The sequence below is a fragment of the Pan troglodytes genome, chromosome 4 (genome assembly GCF_028858775.2).
Source record: "Pan troglodytes isolate AG18354 chromosome 4, NHGRI_mPanTro3-v2.0_pri, whole genome shotgun sequence".
Taxonomy (NCBI): domain Eukaryota; kingdom Metazoa; phylum Chordata; class Mammalia; order Primates; family Hominidae; genus Pan; species Pan troglodytes.
The window spans coordinates 110478840-110500169 of record NC_072402.2 but is presented as its reverse complement, the minus strand read 5'-3'; the positions used below and the strand labels follow the sequence as shown (position 1 = coordinate 110500169).

Sequence of the window (21330 nt, the reverse complement as noted above, 5' to 3'; positions counted from 1 at the left end):
AATTGAACATGACACAGTATGTTGCAATAATGTGGTTTAGATCTGATGTTTTCAGTAATGTTTTGATAAGTAGGTATTTCCACATAAAGTGTTCATTAGCTTGGCTTCCCAACATAAATGCAAAATTTGTGAAATTAAAAAATACTTATAAAATACAAGCAGAGTTTAAATTTGCTGATGTTGCCAATGGTGCCTGATAATGTCTTATATATCATATTAAATAAATGTGATCTACTTAATAAATTAGTAGAGAATAATTAACTTGACAACTGATCTTTGTTTCAGATAGTAACCAAATACTCTTGAGTTGTCATGTACATTTAAGCTCTTTCCTGAACCTGACTTCATGTAGACAGTGGGATTCTGGATTTTTGTATATTCTCTAATGACCAAAATTAACGGTAAGCAAAACTACACTTTGGTATTTTTCTTCATAAGTTATAGTCCCAACAAATCCCCGAAAATTCCTCATCCTCACAGGCTAACAATAACTGTTCTCTCATTATCTGTGCTCCTTAATTCCCAGGAGCACTGTTAAGTGTTAACATGATAAGGGCCCTCTCAGAAAAAGGGATCCTTTCTCTCTCAAAACCCTGAATGATTATTCTAGGAGAATGAGCACTTAAGCTTCCAGTTCCACCTCCTGTCAGCCAATGTCCACTCAGGAAACCTGGCTAGCTACATGTTTTCAAAACGGTTTTCTCTCTTTCAGTTTTTACCTTTTTGTCTATTTTGGTCTCTCAAAGTAGTACTAGAAAATGAAAAATCTAAGCTAAGAGAGTACGTTATATTTTAATTAGTCTATTTTCTTTTAAAAAATTACATGTGGCCGGGCGCAGTGGCTCACACCTGTAATCCCAACACTTTGGGAGACCAAGGTGGGTGGATCACGAGGTCAGGATATCAAGAACATCCTGGCTAACACATCAAAACCTTGTCTCTACTAAAAGTACAAAAAATTAGCTGGACATGGTGGCATGCGCCTGTAGTCCCAGCTACTTGGGAGGCTGAGGCAGGAGAATCGCTTGAACCTGGGAGTCAGAGGTTGCAGTGAGCTGAGATTGCGCCACTGCATTCCAGCCTGGGTGATGGAGGGAGACTCCATCTCAAAAAAAAAAAATAATAAGTTACGTGAAATATTTATGGATAATAGCTAAAATATGTAGTCTTGTTTGAGATTATATATATACGTTTTCTTTATTTTTTTTTAAATATAGAATACTTCATGAATTTCCATGTCATCCTTGAGCAAGGGCCATGCTAATCTCCTCTGCCTCATTCCAGTTCTAGGATATGTGCTGCTGACACAGCCACTATAAATGTATTTGAGAAATATTCTTATATGTGCCATCCCATGAATAAAATCATTGACATGGAGAGGGAGAGGCTGACAGGATTAGAATTTTTTTTTAACAGAACACTGCAGACCTATAACCCAGAGCAGCTTGGAGGTGGTGAATATCAGCTCCTCAAGTCTGCAATAAAAAATGGCCTCCAATAAAACTACATTGCAAAAAATAGGAAACAAACAGAATGGAAAGAGTAAAAAAGATGAAGAGGCAGAGCCGGAAGAATCTGTGGTGGAAAATGTACTAGACTGACGTGTAGTGAATGGGAAAGTGGAATATTTCCTTAAGTGGAAGGGATTTACAGATGTTGGTAACACTTGGGAACCTAAAGAAAATTTAGATTGTTCAGGGTTAATTGAAGCATTTCTTAATTCTCAAAAAACTAGTCAAGAAAAAGATGGCACAAACAGAAAATCTTTATCTGACAGTGAATCTGATGACAGTAAATCAAAGAAGAGAAGGGATGCTGCTGACAAACTAAAAGGCTTTGCCAGATGTCTTGATCCTGAAGGAGTAATTGGTGCCACAGACAGCAGTGGAGAACTGCTGTTTCTCATGAAATGGAAGGATTCAGATTAGGCAGAGTTGCTGCTGGCAAAAGAGGCAAATATGAAGGGTCCTCAAAATGTAATTGCTTATAAAAGAGAAACTAACTTGGCATTCTTGTCCAGAAGATGAAGCACAGTAATTGTTCGCCCTGTTTTTTATGGGTCTTGGTTTTTGATTTACTAGTGTGAAGAAATAACTACATTTTAATGAAAATCAAGTTTGGTATGTTTGTTTTGAAAGTAGTATTGGGAGAGTTGCTGTGGATTTTCTTTTGCATTAATAGCACTGGTCACTTTGAACAAATAAATAAAAGCTTTCTGTAGTTGCTTCCTTCATCAGAAAGAAAAATTAGATACCATGGTATATTATATCCACTGCATGAGAGAACAGCTTTTCTAAACATATTAGGGGAAATTTCCATAGCCATTACTCAATCAGAACTTCTGTTCTCATATGCCTAAGGACCATTCTGGGTTTCTTACTTGTTTTTTTTTCATGTGTGTGTGTGTATAAAGAAAATGCACACGTAAATGTTTTCCTTTTTTATTGTTTTTAAACATTTACCAAAACAAAAATCACAGGTAATCCAATGTTTCTGAAATGCCATCATTCTGAACAATCTAAGAAAAATAAATCACTTCAAGTTAAATTGAAAAATTTCCTTAAGTCATACATTTCAAGTTAAATGAATGATTTTAATTGGACAATTTAAATTGGATAATTTTAAAGCAGCCATATCAGAATTCATATCTATAAATGCAATGGTTTGCAAAATTTCTAAAATGAAAAATTTTACCATTGCTAGCAACATCCAGATGAGGAAACCAGACAAATCCTAGTGTATTTTAATTAGCTAAACAAGACAGTTAAATGGACACTTAAAGATTCCTCTAGTGAGTCATTTCTTTTTTTTTTATTTTTTTCTTTTTGTTTTGAGATGGAGTCTTGCTCTGTCGCCCAGGCTGGATGGAGTGCAGTGGCATGAACTTGGATCACTGCAACCTCTGCCTCCCAGGTTCAAGTGCTTTTCCTGCCTCAGCCTCCCAAGTAGCTGAGATTACAGGCATGCACCACCATGTCTGGCTAATTTTTGTATTTACTTTAGTAGAGACAGAGTTTCACCATGTTGAACAGGCTGGTCTCGAACTCCTGGCCTTAAGTGATCCACCTTTCTCAGCCTCCCAAAGTGCTGGGGTTACAGGCGTAAGCCTCCGCCATGTTGAGTCATTTCTTAACAAAAAGTTGAAATCCCTGTGTTACACTGACTAAAAGGTTATGATTCATGGAATATCTAAGACTTGGCTCATGGAAACCTAATCAGATGGTTAGAGATGTTGGCAGTTTAGGATCTGCTGTCATAAATCGGTGAACAAACTTCTGTAATCTAAACTATTGACTTGCATGTTTTTTCTTTACTCCAACACATTCATTATATGTAGGTTCGATCTTTTCAGTATATGTTTTACTGGTTCAGCACAGGCCAAGAAAAATAACCCTTTGTAGTAAATCAGAATGTTATTCAACTGCATACTGTTAATTTATTGTGAATACTGGTGGACAAAAGAAACCAGCTTTAGTGCTTGCAAAAATGCTAATATCCGTGCTATAGCTATTGGCATTTATATCTAGAATATTTTCAGAGATATTTTTATTGCAAAAACTATTTGGCATGATTCCTGCAACACAGTACAAAAAATAGGCAGATGGTGATAAATATTTCTATAGAGTATGTTTGGCAATTCAATACACGGAGTTAAAAAACTAGTTGCCTAGTTGAACCCTGAGGTCCTCTAGAATTCAAACTTTATAGAGTTTCTAAATAAGAGCTTTAAATAAAACATTTGAGCACAATAAAGTTTTATCATCTTTACAAACAAAAATTCATTAACTATTATATATTCAGGCCTAAAGTTGGGTAAAACATATTGCAATTTACAAATAACTATAAATTCAGTTATCCTGAATTTTAATGGATTACCTAGGTACTTTAAAATATCAAGTTATTAAAGTTTCAAATAAGTTGTACTGCCAAGTTACTTACATTTTCAGTTAAAGGAAGACTATCTATTCTTTTAGTGAGATTCTGAAGTTGAGCGTAATACCAGTCTTTTTCCTTTTCTTCTTTGTCAAGATCAGCAAGAAGCAATGACCTATTTTTTTTTTTAAAAAAGGTACGTTTAAACAATGCTAATAAAGACTGCAGAAAAGCAATACTTACATCAGTTGTTATTGCAAACTTCTCTACCTAAAGTGCTAATAATGAATTACTCAAAAAATTTACATTGATTTCAATTTTTAAAGGTAGGACTTAGAATATTACAGTCATTAAAATTAGAGTATTAAAAAGAACTTTTTTTCTAAATAAACTGGTAATCATCCTTAAAAGAATACTTACACTTCACTAAAGGCTTTCTTCATATTTATAGTCTAAGAATATAATGATAGGTAAAAGATACACATATAACAAAACTCAAAATTAGTATAAGAATAAAAAGTATAGTAAAGGAAATAAGAAAAGCAGCAATGATGCCCAGAAAACAAAACCAGAATATAAGAAGCTATTACTTTGGACACTGATGTGGCTTTCAGCTTCACAGCAGCCAAAATAATAAGAAATATACTGTCATTTTGAAATAAGAGGAAGTTATGATGGAGAAAAACTTCTTAGTTTGGAATCTGAACACCAAATGATGGTGTTCTCCATAGCAATCTGTACTAAGAAACTGTATACCTGAGCATTATAAACATAAATGCACAGTAAGAGTGTTACAGGGATAAAACTCAAGAGGTACAAAAAGTATATAATCTATCTCTTTTCACGTGGCTCTTTGCCAGAGCTACCACTGTTATAATTTTCTTATGTATATTTCTAGAGCTATTCTATAAAAATACAAGGACATATGTGCATACTTATATGTACATTTTAAATATAAATTGTAGCATATTATTATAGTGTATGTTGTCCTGCAACTTTTTTTCACTTAAAAATTGATCCTGGGGGCCAGGTGTGGTGGCACATGCCTGTAATGCCAATACTTAGGGAAGCCGAGGCAGGTGGATCACTTGAGCTCAGGAGTTCAATACCAGCCTGGGCAACATGATGAAAACCCAAACCCCAAAATCCCATCTCTACAAAAAAATACAAAAACTAGCCAGGTGTGGTGGTGCATACCTGTAGTCCCAGCTACTTGGGAGGCTGAGCTGGGACAATCACTTGAGCCCAGGAGGCCAAGGCTGCAGTGAGCTGAGATCATACCACTGCATTCCAGCCTGGGCAACGGACTCCTTTCCAAAAAAAAAAAAAAAATCGATCTTGCAGAACACAAATAGGCACAGGTTGAGTATCCCTTATTCAAAATGATTGTGACTAGAAGTGTTTTTGGATTTTGGAATATTTCTATTATACTTACCAGCTGGGCATCTCAAATCCAAAAATGCTCTAATTAGCATTTCCTTTGAGCATCATGTTACTCAAAAACTTAAGGATTTTGGAGAATTTTCTATTTCCAGATTTGGGATGCTCAATCTATACTAGGTATTTTTTTGGTTAGCTACATAATATTCCAAGAATTCCCTAGTATTCATAAATCTATGTAGGGATACACTACAACCAACTTTTAGTTGGTGGGTACTTAAGGCCTTTCTAATCTTTTGTTATTATAAACAATGCTGCATTGAATAGCCTTATAGCTATACCTCATTTAATACATATACACTCATTTATATAAAAGAAATTCCTAGAATATATAAATTTTTAACTTACTGCCCTTGTGAGATGTTATACCAATGTATGCTACCATCACCACCAATTTAAGTGTTTAATTCAACTTTTTGCTTTTTCATGTCTAGTTTTTTTAAATGGTGTATCACTGGTTTTAATTTGATTTCTCTTACTATGAGTGAGATTAAACATTTTGTTCAAGTTTATAAACCATTTGTATTTCCTTTTCTGTGATTTTTCTTATTTGTAGGACCTTTTCAATATTAAAAATGATAGTGCTTTGTCAGTTGTTGGGCTGCATATAATTTTCTGAACTTGACACTTGTCTTTTTCACATTTTTTACTCAGTTGACCCTTGAATATGGGTGTGAACTGCATGGGTCCACTTATACAAGAATTCCCTTCCACTTCATTATGATTTTCTTAATAACATGTTTTCTCTAACATAGTATATAATACATATAACATACAAAATATTTGTTACTTGACTGTTTATGTTATCAGTAAGGCTTCAGGTCAATAGACAGGCAATCAGTAAAGTTTTCGGGGAGTCAAAAGTTATATATATATTTTTGACTGCACGTAGTGGGTGGGTACGCCAATCCCTGAATTGTTCAAGGGTCAACTGTAACGTTTTGCCATGTAGAAAATTTTGATTTCCATGCAGTCCGATTTGTAGATATTTTCTATTACAGATTCTGGAGTTTGGTCATACAGAGAGACGTTCCCCACTCTGATACTATTACTTTAAAAGTTCTGCTTGATTATTGTTTCTTAGGAAATATGGGAATGAATCTTAGTAGTGAGTATGTGGAAGGTTCTGTTCTTGCTAAAATGTATTTTCCTTTACTGAGAAGCAACTTAAAAAATAAGAAATAAGCTTTTGTTCTTATGTGGCAATCTTAATAGTGACGGACTGATTGGGAAGAAAGGAAGCCCCTGCTTATGATGTAGCATCCCTCAGAAAAGGCACACTAAAGACAAGCTGCTCTCTCCCTCCGATTTCTGACAATAGGAACAGGAGAAAGCACTGCAGAAAGCCTGAACTCCATTCACAGCTGGGTACCACAACTCCCATAAAGATGAGATTTAATTCTATTTTTCAGTTTTCCCTAGTGAGGACCTGCAGGACCTACCAGGTCCAAGGTGGGAAAAAGAATAAAATAGATAGTGATGCTACTATTTCCTCCATTACTTCCTAATAAATGAACTTATGAAATAAGAGTTGGGGCCAGGCACGGCGGGTCACGCCTGTAATCCCAGTACTTTGGGAGGCTGAGGCAGGTGGATCACTTGAAGTCAGGAGTTCGAGACCAGCCTGGCCAACATGGTGAAACCCCGTCTCTACTAAAAATACAGAAATTAGCTGGGCGTTGTGGCAGATACTCATAGTCCTAGCTGCTTGGGAGGCTGAGGCATGAGAATCTCTTGAATCAGGGAGGTGGAGGTTGCAGTGAGCCAAGATCGTGCCATTGCACTCCAGCCTAGGTGACAGAGTGAGATTTCGTCTTAAAAAAAAAAAAAAAAGAGCTGGGCATTAAAAGTGCTTAAATTGACAGGCCAATGTCAGTGGCAGTGTTGAAGTAAGGGGGAGGTTAGGGACACTAGGGACAATTTGCTACTATCAAGTTTAAGATTAACCTGCAGTAAAATACTCTGGGGAAGCCAAGGTTATAGTGTCTTCAGCTAAAATGATAGCAAGTGATTAAATTATGGTAGTTGACCTTGTGACTCACACAACAGCAGTTCATAAGGCTCAGAACTGAAACTAAGGCTAGACTCAGAACAGGTAGAGTCATTAGGGTTTAGTGTACTAAAGGCCTATTTTGTGATTGCCAATGGTCTTCTTTAAAAATGCTTTTTCACATAAATCTCATGTCTTCTTAGTCCTCTACCTTACTGGGGGTCACCTAGAAGAGCATGGCACATTTGTATTAGCATTCAATAAATATTTGTTAAATAAATTAATAGTGAACATGACAGCAACAATTCCTAACATTATTGAATGCTGTATGTACTGGGCATAGTGCTAAGGACTTTTAAAAAATCTAATTTAATCCTCATGATATCCTTTGAGGTCGTTATTCTCATGATCACTTTACTAACTAGAAAACTGAGGTTCAAAACCCAGCTTATAAAGCTACAAGCTGGGTTTAAGTCCTGGCTTAACCAACTTCTAGCATTTATCTTGAGGAGTACAGATAAAGGAAAAAGATATAAACTATGACTTTAGGAAGGTCTAGAAAGAAAGAACAGAAAAAACTAAAGGGGAAAATCATCAAAGAAGTAATATAACAGAAAAAAGCTGAATAAATAAATTTCCAGATCAAAAGGGTAGAGTAAATATTCAGCATGATGAATGAGGAAAATATGCATACCAAAACATTCAAAAGCTTCCAAAGAGGAAAAATGGCCATCTACAAAGGAATAAGATTCAGACTGGTATCAAATTTCTCATTGGTACGTTGATAATGAAGAAAAATGAGTTTGAACCTAAACCTACCTGAACTATCAATCAAGTGTGAGAGCAAAATAAGTATACTATCACACAAGCAAGAAATCAATTTATCTCTCTCCAACACAGCAAGAGTCAAGAACACCCAAACATATTAGACCTAAATGGGAAGCATAATGACAACAGTGGTATGACAGTCTTGTAGCAGGCTCAGGAAGCAAATGGTACAAATTAGATCAGAAAAATTCATTGGCTCCAATAAAAATTTATTTATGAATAAAATGAAACTAGATCCTCATATTATCATAAAGGCACAAGTTTCTGCTCCCGAAAACATAAAAGAAAGGCAATTAGAAACTTGAGACAAAAACAAAGAGCTATATAAGAAAGACACAGTCCAAATAGCATCATCTTCCTTTAAACAGCACAAAGAGTATGATACTCTATCAATAGGGAGCAAAAATTAATTCTGGCATACTACTGACTCAGTGTCCAACGACTACAGAGTCCTAAAAAAACCCACTTATTTCACATCAACATTATGCTTAATTTACAGAATAAAAAAACATGAAGACTTAAATATATATAGTATGATGTAACTGTTAACAGTCTTAACAAAATGAAGGTAAACACACAGTTGCCAAATCTTATACAGCGGGGCTTCAATAGACACAGTCACTCACAGGAAAGAACAAGAAATAGAACTTATATATATGTATGTGTATTTGCTTATGTGTATATGTATACAAATTCGACCAAAGAATTGGTACAGAATTAAAAACTGGATGGATAATTGAGTGAATTTAACAAATCTTCATCTTTCAGAGTGGTGAGTCAGTAAGTCATGTCCAATACTAGCAATATAAACATATTATTTAGAGTTATAGAAGTAACTATCTCATGGGAAATGAGACTGAACATAGCAAAGGAATACTGATACTTTTCATTTATGATGCTTTATAAAGCTAAACTAGTGATACTAATGATCAGTGAGAGTTGAGAACCTTCTAACAACACCATGTTGATACCTCTTTCTCTCCAGATAAAGCGACTTTTTATAGAGTGTAATAAAGCCTGAATTAGAAGTTGGGCCATATTTTGGGAGAAAAACGAAAACAAAAACAAGACGTCTTTTCTACAGTAACAACAGAAAAGGCTAAAGCACCTTGAAATATTTTTAAAAAGAAATGTATTTTCCACTTGAAGTTAAAAGTCAGAATACTAGCTTAAAGTTACTTACAGTGGTATTATATAATAAATAAAACATGGAGATCATTGCATTTAAGTCTTTGAACAGAGAAATAAGCTTTTCCTAGATTTAGATGCAAAGAACTCTGGAAGACTAGCAAGAAATAATGTCAAGACAGAAACTAAGAACATTTTTATTACAAGTATTCCTTACCACTTACAGCTGTATTTGTTAGGTTTACTAGTATTTGCAGTAAAACTTATTTCAAAAATTAATATTTTTCTCTGAAATTCCCTCTCTCTGCTAATAAAATCAGGACTTTGCCTACATAAAGCAAAGTAAGGAAAAGAAAGCAAGTAAGGAAAGGTTAGTATGCATGCCCTCTGCCTCTTAATAGAGCTCAAAGGGGAAAAAGAGATGGAAGATTATGGACCCAAGTTCACTCCTTATTTTTCAAGATGGTGTTTCAATAGTCTAGGATCAATGTATGAAACAGAGACTTATGTAAACTTAAGAAATAAAAGACAGTGAAACATCATTTCTCGTCCAGATAATTATCCCTATTTTTATAAATGGGCATATATGAAACTGGAGAGAAAGTTATAAAAGGTCTTCTGCCTCTCAGGGAGATATGCTGGGCATTTCCTATATACTAATATTCAATTTTCACAACAATGCCACAAAGTAGAGCCATATCTTTATCTTACAGAAGAAAATGGTACAAAAATTTAATGACTTAACCAAGGTCACAGAGATAATATGAAGCTTTTATATATTTTACCATTTTCTGAATGTCTAATAGAACTTTTAGAAATATAAAGATAATAAAGATATTCCTTAATATGTGCATTAAGGAATCTTTTAGGGGACATAAAACATTTGACGAAGTTCCTGATAATGATCTATATTTTGGTATCTGCAGTGAGATAATGTTAACTTTAGGAAGAGAAGAATTAATACACTAGCTGTGAAAAATCAGAACTCATTCCATACATCAAGCAATTTTTTTTCAGGTATTAAAACTTATACATTAAGACATGTTTTGTTGGCCAGGCGCAGTGGCTCATGCCTGTAATCCCAAAACTTTGGGAGGCCAAGGCAGGCAGATCACCTGAGGTCAGGAGATCGAGACCAGCCTGGCCAACATGATGAAATCCCATCTCTACTAAAAATACAAAAATTAGCCAGACGCGGTGGGGCGTGCCTGTAATCCCAGCTACCCGGGAGGCTGAGACACGAGAATTGCTTGAACCTAGGAGGTGGAGGTTGCAGGAGCCAAGATTGCGCCACTGCACTCTAGCCTGGGCGACAGCAAGACTCTTATCTCAAAAAAAAAAAAAAAAAAGAAGAAAAAAAAGAAAACTTTACTTTTTACTAACAGAAGTAAAAAGTAAATACTAGAGGCTAGGAAACACAGAGGGAAAGAAGAGATAAAGAGAGATTTGTTAAAGAATATAAAATTACAGCTAGATAGGAGGAATAAGTTCTAGTGTTCTACACTACTGTATAGGACTGTGTTCTACACTACTGTATAAGACTGTGTTCTACGCTACTGTACAGGACTGTGTTCTACGCTACTGTACAGGACTGTGTTCTACGCTACTGTACAGGACTGTGTTCTACGCTACTGTACAGGACTGTGTTCTACGCTACTGTACAGGACTGTGTTCTACGCTACCATAGGATAAGCACAGTTAACAATATTACATAGTTTCAAATAGCTAGATGGTAGACAGTGAATGTTCCTAACACGAAGAAATAATAAATGTCTGAGATGACAGATATGCTAATCTGATTGCAATAAATTATATGTGTAGAAACATCACTATGTACCCCATGAAATGTACAATTATTATTTATAAAGTAAAAAAAAAAAAAAAAAAAGACGTATTTCATTTGTGGCCACTTGTAGTGGGCCTTCCATAATGAAAAGAGTCATCTTTTACTGAATCTAGTAGTTACTGAATATACTTCAATAGATAATCAGAAATTCAATAAAAATCAGTTACTACTTTTTCTTTTTTTTTTTTTTGGTAAAGAGACAGAGTCTTGGCCAAGTGTGGTGCCTCATGCCTGTAACCCCAGCACTTTAGAAGGCCGAGGCAGGGGGGAATCACCTGAGGTCGTGAGTTTGAGACTAGCCTGACCAACATGGTGAAACACTGTCTCTACTCAAAATATAAAATTAGCCAGGCGTGGTGGCACATGCCTGTAATCCCAGCTACTTGGGAGGCTGAAGCAGAAGAATCGCTTGAACCTGGGAGGCAGAGGTTGCAGTGAGCCGAGATTGTGCCACTGCAATCCAGCCTGGGCAACAAAAGTGAAACTGCATCTCAAAAAAAAAAAAAAAGAAAGAGTCTTACTATGTCACCCAGGCTAGTCCTGAACTCCTGGCCTCAAGCAATCCTACCGCCTCAGCCTCCAGAGTAGCTGGGATTACAGGTGTGGGCCAAAGTATCTGGCAAGTTACACATTTTAACTACGTATAAATATAATAATTATGTGTATTACTCAATGTACAGAGTAGTCAAAGTATTTAAGTGATAAACAGCTTGGCCAACATGAAGAAACCCCGTCGCTACCAAAAATACAAAAATTAGCCAGGCGTGGTGGTAGGCGTCTATAGTTTCAGCTACTTGGGTGGCTGAGGCACAAGAACCGCTTGAACCCAGGAGGTGGAGGTTGCAGTGAGCCGAGATCATGCCACTCCACTCCAGCCTGGGAGACACAGTGACACCCTGTCTCAAAATAAACCCCAAAAAACAAACAAAAAAACAAAATAAGTGACAAAATAGGTCTTCAGAATCCCAGGAAACGGCCTTGTTTATATTTTTAGATTTAATGTAAGTGCAATCAATAACATGCTATCTTTGAGTTTAAAAATGCAAAATGCTCTAAGTGTTAGCTATCACCTACTATAAATTCACAATTTAAATATTATATTACAAAATAACAATAAACTGGAGTACACAAGGCAATGTTTACTATATGAAGAAAAGTTACCTCTCTTTCTCAAGTTCTTCTAAATATCCAGTACTTTCTCTGCTTCCATTTACAAACCCTCTTCTTGGAAATGAACCCATAGGAACAGGACTGCACTCTCCAGAACGGCTTGATACAGATCCTTCCCGGCTTCCATAAGAACGGAGGGACATTTTTGACCGCAGTTTTACTCCAGGGAAATTACTGCTATCTAAGTTAAGCTCTAAATAAAATAGAAACAAGTTTTTATACAACAATTGCTTTAAGCAGTCTAAAATATTCTTAATGTTATATTATTTTAAAGTGAAATATTAGGTTTACATTTTAGCCACAAATATACATGACTGAAAACAAAAATTATTTACGACTTTCCTTGCAAAGTCCACTTGGGTCAGGGTAAAAATAAGGAGTGTGTTAAAGGAAAATTAGATAAAATGTACTTCCTTAGACTTCCTCTAAATAATATTTTAGAATCCAAAAGTAATTTCTCTGTCTGGCTTCAATTATTATCAAGCACTTTCTCTGTTCTGACACTGGAATTTTCAAGCAACAGAATGAGAAAGATATCCTTTTAAAACTGCTAAAAATGAATTATAATCAACTTATATATGTGAAAAGGTTTAAATATTTCTATCCTGAATGAAGAAGACAATACTTCCTCCAATGAAACAGTAGGCTCAAGTCTATGGCATATAGAATACTAAAGCCCTATTTAGTGACTGGCAGAATAGCAACAAGCTTTAAAAAGAGTTGAAAATTATTTAAGGAAGGGATTTAAAATAGTTAATTCAAAGCCAGTTAAATGTTTAACTGAAGAAATGACACACAAATACATTTTTTATTTATTTGTACTTTAACAATTACATCCTGAGGGTAAGGCTAACATACCAAGAAAACCGATACCGACATCCAAATCGAGAGAAGCTGTACTTGGATCTACACACCTAAAGATGACAATTTGAGCTTAAAAAATTATTTTAAAACACCTTTTTAAAATCTACCTTTAAGACGCTCTAATAAATCAATCTGTCCAGAAGAAGCCATAGCTTCATCTTCAATACTTCCTTGTAGTTGTTTAAGTACTTCCTGTTAAAAAGAACACAATATATTAACATGAAATTCTAAATAACTTCAAGACATGATTCTGTATTTCTTGACATTTAAGTATGCTGAGAAAAAAATTCAGATCACTCTCAAAGCATGCACCTTATATATATTACCTATTATTCATTATTAATAAATAAATCATGGCCAAATAATAATAGTGATATTTTGTGATAATGGTGATTATGGGGAGTCTCCGTGCAAGGTATTATAAACACACTTAAGATACATTCATTATTTCAAACCTAAAAACCAACAATGCAAATTATTCTCATTTTTCAGATAGAACAAGTGAGACCCAGAGACTTGCTCAAGTTACAAAAGCTACTTATGTGTTTAGAATCCATGTCTCTTAAGCGTGCACCAACATGACCATAAAAAACACCAAATTAACACATAATCTATTTAACAACTTCAACATTCAAGCTTTTATATACCACATTTAAGTATATTCTGCTAGTATACTAATTTACAATTAGCATACATTCAAATGACTGTATGTTCACTATTTCTTGACTTTTGATGCTTTTCTTCTTTCCCATGTAATCCCTTTCTTGATCATTTTTTCTCAAAGAATGTTGGAAATTTTCATTTTCTACCAGTTTTTCTGCCATTACATTTGTGAACTTTGGCTCTTATTGCATGCTACTTAATAACAATTTATATTATTTTCCATTTACTGAGGCATTCCATTCTAGCTCCTAGCATAGTTCTTTGGCCAATCAGGTTTCCTGAATGCAAGACAAAATATTTGAACATTTGCAACTTTGTAACTAAATGGAACGTTCCCCTATAAGAAAAGTAATCTGTAAATACATTAAAAGGAAAACCTGTCAAAAAGTGAGTGACTGGAGCAAAGACGGTTTCACTGATTTATCTTGACAGTGACATTGTAAGCATTCATGGTGGCTCATGCCTGTAACCTCAACGCTTTGGGAGGCTAAGGCAGGAAGGTCACTTGAGTCCAGGAGTTTGAGACCAGCCTGAACAACATAGCGAGACTCTGTCCCTACAAAATTAAAAAACAAACAAACAAAAACCATGAGTGGTGGCATGTGCCTGTAGTCCCAGCTACTTGGGAGGCTGAGGCAGGAGAATCACTTGAGCCCAGAAGTTTGAGGCTGCAGTGAGCCACAGTCTCACCACTGCACTCCAGCCTGGGGGACAGAGTGAGACCTCAGCTAAAAAAACAGAAACAAAGAAATCGCCCCCAAACCCCAGAATTCCTGTTAATAAATAGCCTTAGTATCTGACCTTCAAAATAATAGACTATGTTGGAGTTTGAAAGGCTTTGGTAAGTAGATGTGGGGGCATCAAGGTGACTGTATTATTTTCAAAATATTCCACAGTGTTTTACATTTGTGGAATAGAAAACAAATTTGCTCAGTGATAACTTCCTTTACTGAATGTGAATATGCCCATCAAAATGTCTACTATAAACTTCAGGGCACCATCTCTTCCATTTAAGAACTCTCATTGGAGACTACCTGTGATTTTTCCAGGATTCCAATTCTCTTTCCATCCATTGCTACTGTTTTAGTCCTTCAATAATCCTTTTTTAATCTTATCCTTATTTCTCAGGCTTCTGGTCTCACAATTCAACAACTACCCTTGAGCAGTTAATTTCCAATGACATGTCTCGAATCCTAACCTCACTTGCAAACTTCAGACTCACTTTTCCAACCAACTGATGGATGCTTTACATCTGTATGACAGGTACCATACATCTAAATGTCCAGAACTGAACTAACATTTTGTACCAATAAAGCCTGTTCTTTGCCTTGTATTCTCTCAGTTAAATGGCATTAGCCTTCTCTTTCTCCTCCAGCTCAAATCCTTAGCACCTCCTCCTTCACATTCCCAGTTATGGATTTCTGGTGATTCTACCTCTATTAGCTCTCTTACAGCTATCTCTTTCATATTCTTACTGCCACTATCTTGTTATTAACCCTACCTAAACTATGAAAATAATTTCCTAAGTGGCTCAACCTTGCACAGAGCTGTCAGAGCAACCTTTTTAAGGCACAGCTTTGATCAGGTCTCTTTTTTTTTTTTTTGGGACGGAGTCTCGCTCTGTCGCCCAGGCTGGAGTGCAGTGGCGCAATCTCGGCTCACTGAAAGCTCCGCCTCCCAAGTTCACGCCATTCTCCTGCCTCAGCCTCCCGAGTAGCTGGGACTACAGGCGCCCGCCACCACGCCCGGCTAATTTTTTTTTTTTTTTTTTTAGTATAGTAGAGACGGGGTTTCACCGTGTTAGCCAGGATGGTCTCGATCTCCTGACATCACCATCCGCCCGCGTCAGCCTCCCAAAGTGCTGGGATTACAGGCGTGAGCCACCGCGCCCGGCCGATCAGGTCTCTCTTTGTAAGATTCTTCTCCAAAGCCTACAGTAGTGTTCTCAAGCGTCAGCATGGATCAGAATCACCTGAAGACCTTGTTAAAACATAGACTGTCGATTCAGTAAGCCTGGGGTAGAGGCTGAAAATCTGCATTTTGAACAAGTTCTCAGGTGAAGCTGATGCTGAAAGCAGAATCATTAAAATGTTAACAGTGTTATTCTATGGAGACTGAAATTACAAGCAATTTCTTTTTTACTTGTTGTGTCATACTTTTTAAACAATATGTATTAGAAAAAATCCTACTTGTTTTTAGAAAAGTTACAAAGATTTAAAAGTTTAAAAATAAAAAATCCTTCGTACATCATTGGACATACATCTAATTTTTTCAAAACTAATGGTACATTAATGGTCTTTTTAAAAAGAAATAATAAAAACTTAAAATATTAAAAAAAGAAATTAAAAAGCCATATAAATTCAGATGTCCAACAATAAGTATTAAATAAACCATAGCATTTTTTAGCTGTACCTACAATGGAATACTATGCAACTGTAAAATACATAATCTGACGTAAGATGACAATAAATTACACAGAAAAAAATATCCTGCAAAATATGATGTCATCAAATACAAGTTTGCATAAATGTATAGAGAAAAGAATATATATACATACTATCAAAGGTTACTTTTACCTCTGGTGATGGGATTTAAATTAAAAAAAAAAATAGTTGATTTTGATATTTTTTTGTCCACATTTCCTAATTTAATAAAATAGTGAATATACTCAACTAGTAATAAAGTTCTATTTTTAAAAATTTCTGTACACATTGTTAGAAATCTATTGATAGCTATAAGCATAAAGGTAAATAAGATTTAAGGTCAAACAATTTTTAAAAAGATTCCCAAAGTAGTCACCTTGGAAAGCTACTAACTTACTCCAATGATGTGTTAAATTACTTTTGTAAGTGCTTTGAGTTATGAACCTCATCAACAAAATCTGTGTACATTTACAGTCACATCCAGTTACTTTGCCTTAAGATGATACCATCCAATATGACCTACATTATTTACTAGTTTGCTGTGAACAGTTTATGGCTATTCCACAATAAAAACTGACCTCAAGTAATTTTTTTCCTGTTTTATTGAGGCACAACACACATATGTAAAATACACTAATCCTAAATATCCAGTGAATTTTCACACCCATGTAATCACTATCTAGGTGAAAATACATTTCTAGCACCCCAGAGGGTTCCCTCAAGCTCCTTTTACCAATCTTCATTCCCTAGAGGTAACCACTATTCTGGCTTCTTTATCAGAAGAGTTTGGCATGCTCTTGACCTTCATATAAATGGAATCACACAGTACATAAGTATTTTGTGTCTCACTTTTTTTGTTCAACATAGTATCTGTGAAATCTGTCCATGCTGTTGCCTTATCAGTTCATTATTTTTAAATGTTGTATAGTATGTAGCAGTCCACTGTATAAATACAGCCCAATTTATCTATCCTTTCTCCTCTTAAAGGGGCATCTGGGCTGTTACCAGTCTGCAGGCTATTATTTAGAATGTCACTATGAACATTCTTGTACCGTTTAGTGGACACTTGCCCTCACCTCTCTTGAGTACATTTCTAGGAGTGCAAACACTGAGTCATAGGGTTTAATTTTAAAGGAAACTGCCAAAATGGTTTTTAATACTTCTCTCAGCAATGCCTGAGCATTCCAATGCTCCACATTTGGTGTGATCAGTCTTTTAAACATCAGTCATTTGAGTAGGAGTGAAATAGTCTTTGCATTTCCCTGATGCCAAATGATGCTGAATCCCTTTTCATGGACTTATCTGCCATTTATCTTTCTTTTTGAATTGTCTTTTCAAGTCCCTGGGTCACATTTTAAAAACTGGATTGTCTTTTTGTTACTGGTTTGTGGGAATTATTTATATATTCTGAAGGAATTACTTATATATTCTGAACTGAGCCTTTGGTCAGATACATGTATTGCAAATATTTTCTCCTCTATGGCTTACTTTTTCATTTTCTTAATGAAGTCTTCTGAAAAGCACAGGTTTTTAATTTTGATGAAGTTTATCTTATACATTTTTATGTTTAGTCTTTTGTGTGTCCTAAGAAATTTTGCCCACCCAAGGCCACATAGATAAGATTATCCTATGTTTTCTTCCAGAAGCACACTTGAGTCTTTTGATGAACAAGAGTTCTTAGTTTTAATGAGGTCTATCAAATTTCTTTCTATATATGGTGCTTTGGCATTCTGTTTAAGACATCTTTGCCTACTCCCAGGACAAGAAGCTATTACCTATGTTTTCTTCTAGAAGCCATTGTTTTGTCTTTTTTGTTTTTTCCATTTTTTTCTCTGTGCTTCAGTTTGAATATTTTCTACTGATCTTTTTTCAAGTTCACTAATTCTGTCTTCTCACTAGTTCACTAATTCAGTGTTCAGCCTGCTGTTAAGCCCATCCAATGTTAATTTCAAATATATTTTTCAGTTCTAGAATATCTATTTGATTCCTTTTAATTACAGACTCCAATTTTCTGTCAAAATTTTCTATCTGTTCATTTTTCTTTTTTTCAAGACATTTATAATACTTATGTTAAAATCCTTGACTACTAACTGCAACATGTGGATCATCTGAGTTTGCTCCTATTACCTATTTGTTCCCTTGATTATCAGTAATCTTCCAGTTTCTCTGCATTTCATATAACGTTTGACTGTATGCCAACTGTGTATACAAGAACAAAAGAGACTTAAGATGATTGATAGTATTTTCCTCTAGAGAGTTTGCCTTTTCCATTGTTGGGGTCTGATCTCCTCAATCCAATTAGCAACTAAAAATGGATTGGGACCCGCTGGGGGTGGTGGCTCACACCTGTAATCTCAGCACTTTGGGAGGCCGAGTCGGGTGGATCACGAGGTCAGGAGATCAAGACCATCCTGGCTAACACGGTGAAACCCCATCTCTACTAAAAATACAAAAAATTAGCCAGGCATGGTGGCAGGTGCCTGTAGTCCCAGCTACTTGGGAGGCTGAGGCAGAAGAATGGTGTGAACCTGGGAGGTGGAGCTTGTAGTGAGCCAAGACTGTGCCACTGCACTCCAGACTGGGCGACAGAGCGAGACTCTGTCTTGGAAAAAAAAAAAAATGGATTGAGACCTAGTTGCAATTTTAAGTTCACAACTAACTGGTTTGGTTTTCCCAGTTCCTTGAGTGTGTCTCTCTATATTCAGATAGAAAATATGAAAGTTCTCCATCTCCTCAGCAGTTAACTTCTTACCCTATACAGTATCAAAATCTGACATTTATCTTGAATGGAAAACCAGTCATGTTTGATATACTAGGTAGGTCTCCCTCTAATAGGTCTTTCCTAAACATTGCAGGAATATGGGATATTTCACTTTGCCTTTCCAGTTCAGCCTTATTCTCTGGTAGCACTTACCTCTCTAGCCTTAAATGTTGTTTCTCTTGGAGGTTGTAAACTCAGGTCTTTAATCTCCTGCTCTACAAAATTTAAAATCTGGCAAATGACTTGAGGAGACCTGTGGTATGAAAGTAACATGTCTCTCCCTCTAGCAGGACTTCGCCTGCTAACATTCTGCGTTTCTAGTCTATCCCAAGTCTCCTGCACTACAAGACTCGGCCAATATCTCATGGTAAAAATGAGCCATGCATTTAGAGCTCCTCTAAATGCTAGTATCTCTACATCTGCCCTCATGTTTGTCAAGGCTGCCAACGATTTCATTTTCTTTCATACCTAGTCCTGCAGAAAGTCCTCAAGAGTTTCTTTCTCCCAGTGAAGTCCTCCTGCTTGTGCCAGTGATGAATCTCAATCTGTACCCAGAATCAATATACCCCAGGAAGAAAATTACCAGTAATCTCAGCTTATCTAGAAAGGGTTCTTTCTTCTTAAGAATTATAGTTAATAAAGAGCTTGATGATTCCACAGTCCTCCAATGTCCTTAAAAGTATGATTTTTGTATTTTATCCAGTGTTTTCTAGTTTTTGAGTGGGACAGATTTCTTGGGGGCTGCATACTGCATACAACCTAGAAGAGGCCCTTGATTTTGAAGAGTTTTTAAAAGAAAATGGAATACAATTGCAAAGCAGTTCCAAAAAAAAATGTTTCAAAAAGTTCTTTGAGAAGTGGCAGCTTTTAAATACATATGTAATTTTGAAGGAGAGAATATTCATTTGTATTTTAAAATTCTGGAAGCTCAGTTTTAAAAGATTAATTACACTATATAATCACACATTGTCTTAGAAGTATTTTAACATTTTAGAAACATTAGAAAATTATTCATTAGGCTGGGCACGGTGGCTCACGCCTGTAATCCCAGCACTTTGGAGGCCGAGGCAGGAGGATCACAAGATCAAGAAATTGAGAACATCCTGGCTAACATGGCGAAACCCCATCTCTACTAAAAATACAAAAATTAGCTGGGCGTGGTGGTGCACGCCTGTAGTCCCAGCTACTCGGGAGGCTGAGGCAGGAGATTAGCTTGAACCCGGGAGGTGGAGGTTGCAGACAGCCAAGATCATGTCACTGCACTCCAGCCTGGTGACAGAGCAAGACTCGGTCTCAAAAAAAAAGAAAGAAAGAAAGAAAGAAAGAAAATTATTCATTAGAGATGAAATGTGCTGTGGTTATACCAGTGATATTTATCTATGAGCAACTGTGTTATTTCAGGGAGGCTGCTACTTGACCCACTTTTATTTATTTCAGTATATCATAATTAAAGATGCTTTTCATTACCAGATATAAGTACACTTGATAATTACATCTTCAAAATACATTCTGAAATGTTGATCTCGGTTTTTTCTTACTTTCTGAAAAGATATACTTTACATGTATATTGTTTTACAGTTTATAGACCAATTTATAAATATTAAATTTTGTCAAACTACAACAAAGATGTAAATGCTTCAATAACTTGCCTATAGATAATTCTTCCTACACCATGCCATCTTTCAGCTTTTTATCTCTATAATGCCATATTTACCTTGTTGCTATACTCAGCATTTTAAAGTCAATTAAAGAGCTCTAGGTAGGCTGGGTGCGGTGACTCATGCCTGTAATTCCAGTACTTTGAGAGGCCGAGGCGGGTGGATCACCTGAGGTCAGGAGTTTGAGACCAGCCTGGCCAACATGGCGAAACTCCGTCTCTACTAAAATACAAAAATTAGCCGGGCGTGGCGGTAGGGACCTGTAATCCCAGCTACTCTGGGAGCCCAGGAGGTGGAGGTTGCAGTGAGCCAAAATTGTGCCACTGCACTCCAGCCTGGGCAACAAGAACGAAACTCCATCTAAAAAAAAGTTGTGGGGAGGGGGCCAGGCGTGGTGGCTCATGCCTGTAATCCCAGCACTTTGGGAGGCCGAGGCGGTGGATCACGAGGTCAGGAGTTCGAGACCAGCCTAGCCAACATAGTGAAACCCCGTCTGTACTAAAAATATAAAAATTAGCCGGGCGTGGTGGTGCACACCCGTAGTCCCAGCTACTTGGGAAGCTGAGGCAGGAGAACCACTTGAACCCGGGAGGCCTCCGGAGGCTGCAGCAAGCCAAGATTGCCCCACTGCACACCAGAGCCCAGGCGACAGTGTGAGACTTCGTCTCAAAAAACAAAAAACAAAA

At 36.3% G+C, this 21330-nt stretch overlaps 1 protein-coding gene, 1 non-coding gene and 1 pseudogene across 36 annotated transcripts in view; 1 reads left to right on the top strand and 2 right to left on the bottom strand.

The window, feature by feature from the left end:
- APC (APC regulator of WNT signaling pathway) overlaps window positions 1-21330 on the bottom strand; it is a 134902-nt gene that overhangs the window by 66158 nt on the left and 47414 nt on the right. For 30 of the 35 annotated variants that reach the window (XM_063810552.1, XM_063810549.1, XM_063810566.1 and 27 more), the window contains 3 exons: window positions 13247-13331; window positions 12267-12468; window positions 3940-4048 (listed from right to left, as the gene is read on the bottom strand). In XM_063810552.1, coding sequence (XP_063666622.1) covers window positions 3940-4048; window positions 12267-12468; window positions 13247-13331 — 396 coding nt within the window. Of the gene's footprint in view, window positions 1-3939; window positions 4049-12266; window positions 12469-13246; window positions 13332-19454; window positions 20279-21330 lie in introns of all 35 variants that reach the window. The other 5 variants (XM_063810557.1, XM_063810560.1, XM_063810558.1 and 2 more) reach the window with 2 other exon arrangements.
- LOC112209293 (U6 spliceosomal RNA) lies at window positions 1208-1314 on the bottom strand. Its single transcript, XR_002944042.1, has one exon. It is a non-coding gene; the product is annotated as a U6 spliceosomal RNA (small nuclear RNA).
- Window positions 1480-2037, top strand: LOC107974808 (chromobox protein homolog 3-like; annotated as a pseudogene).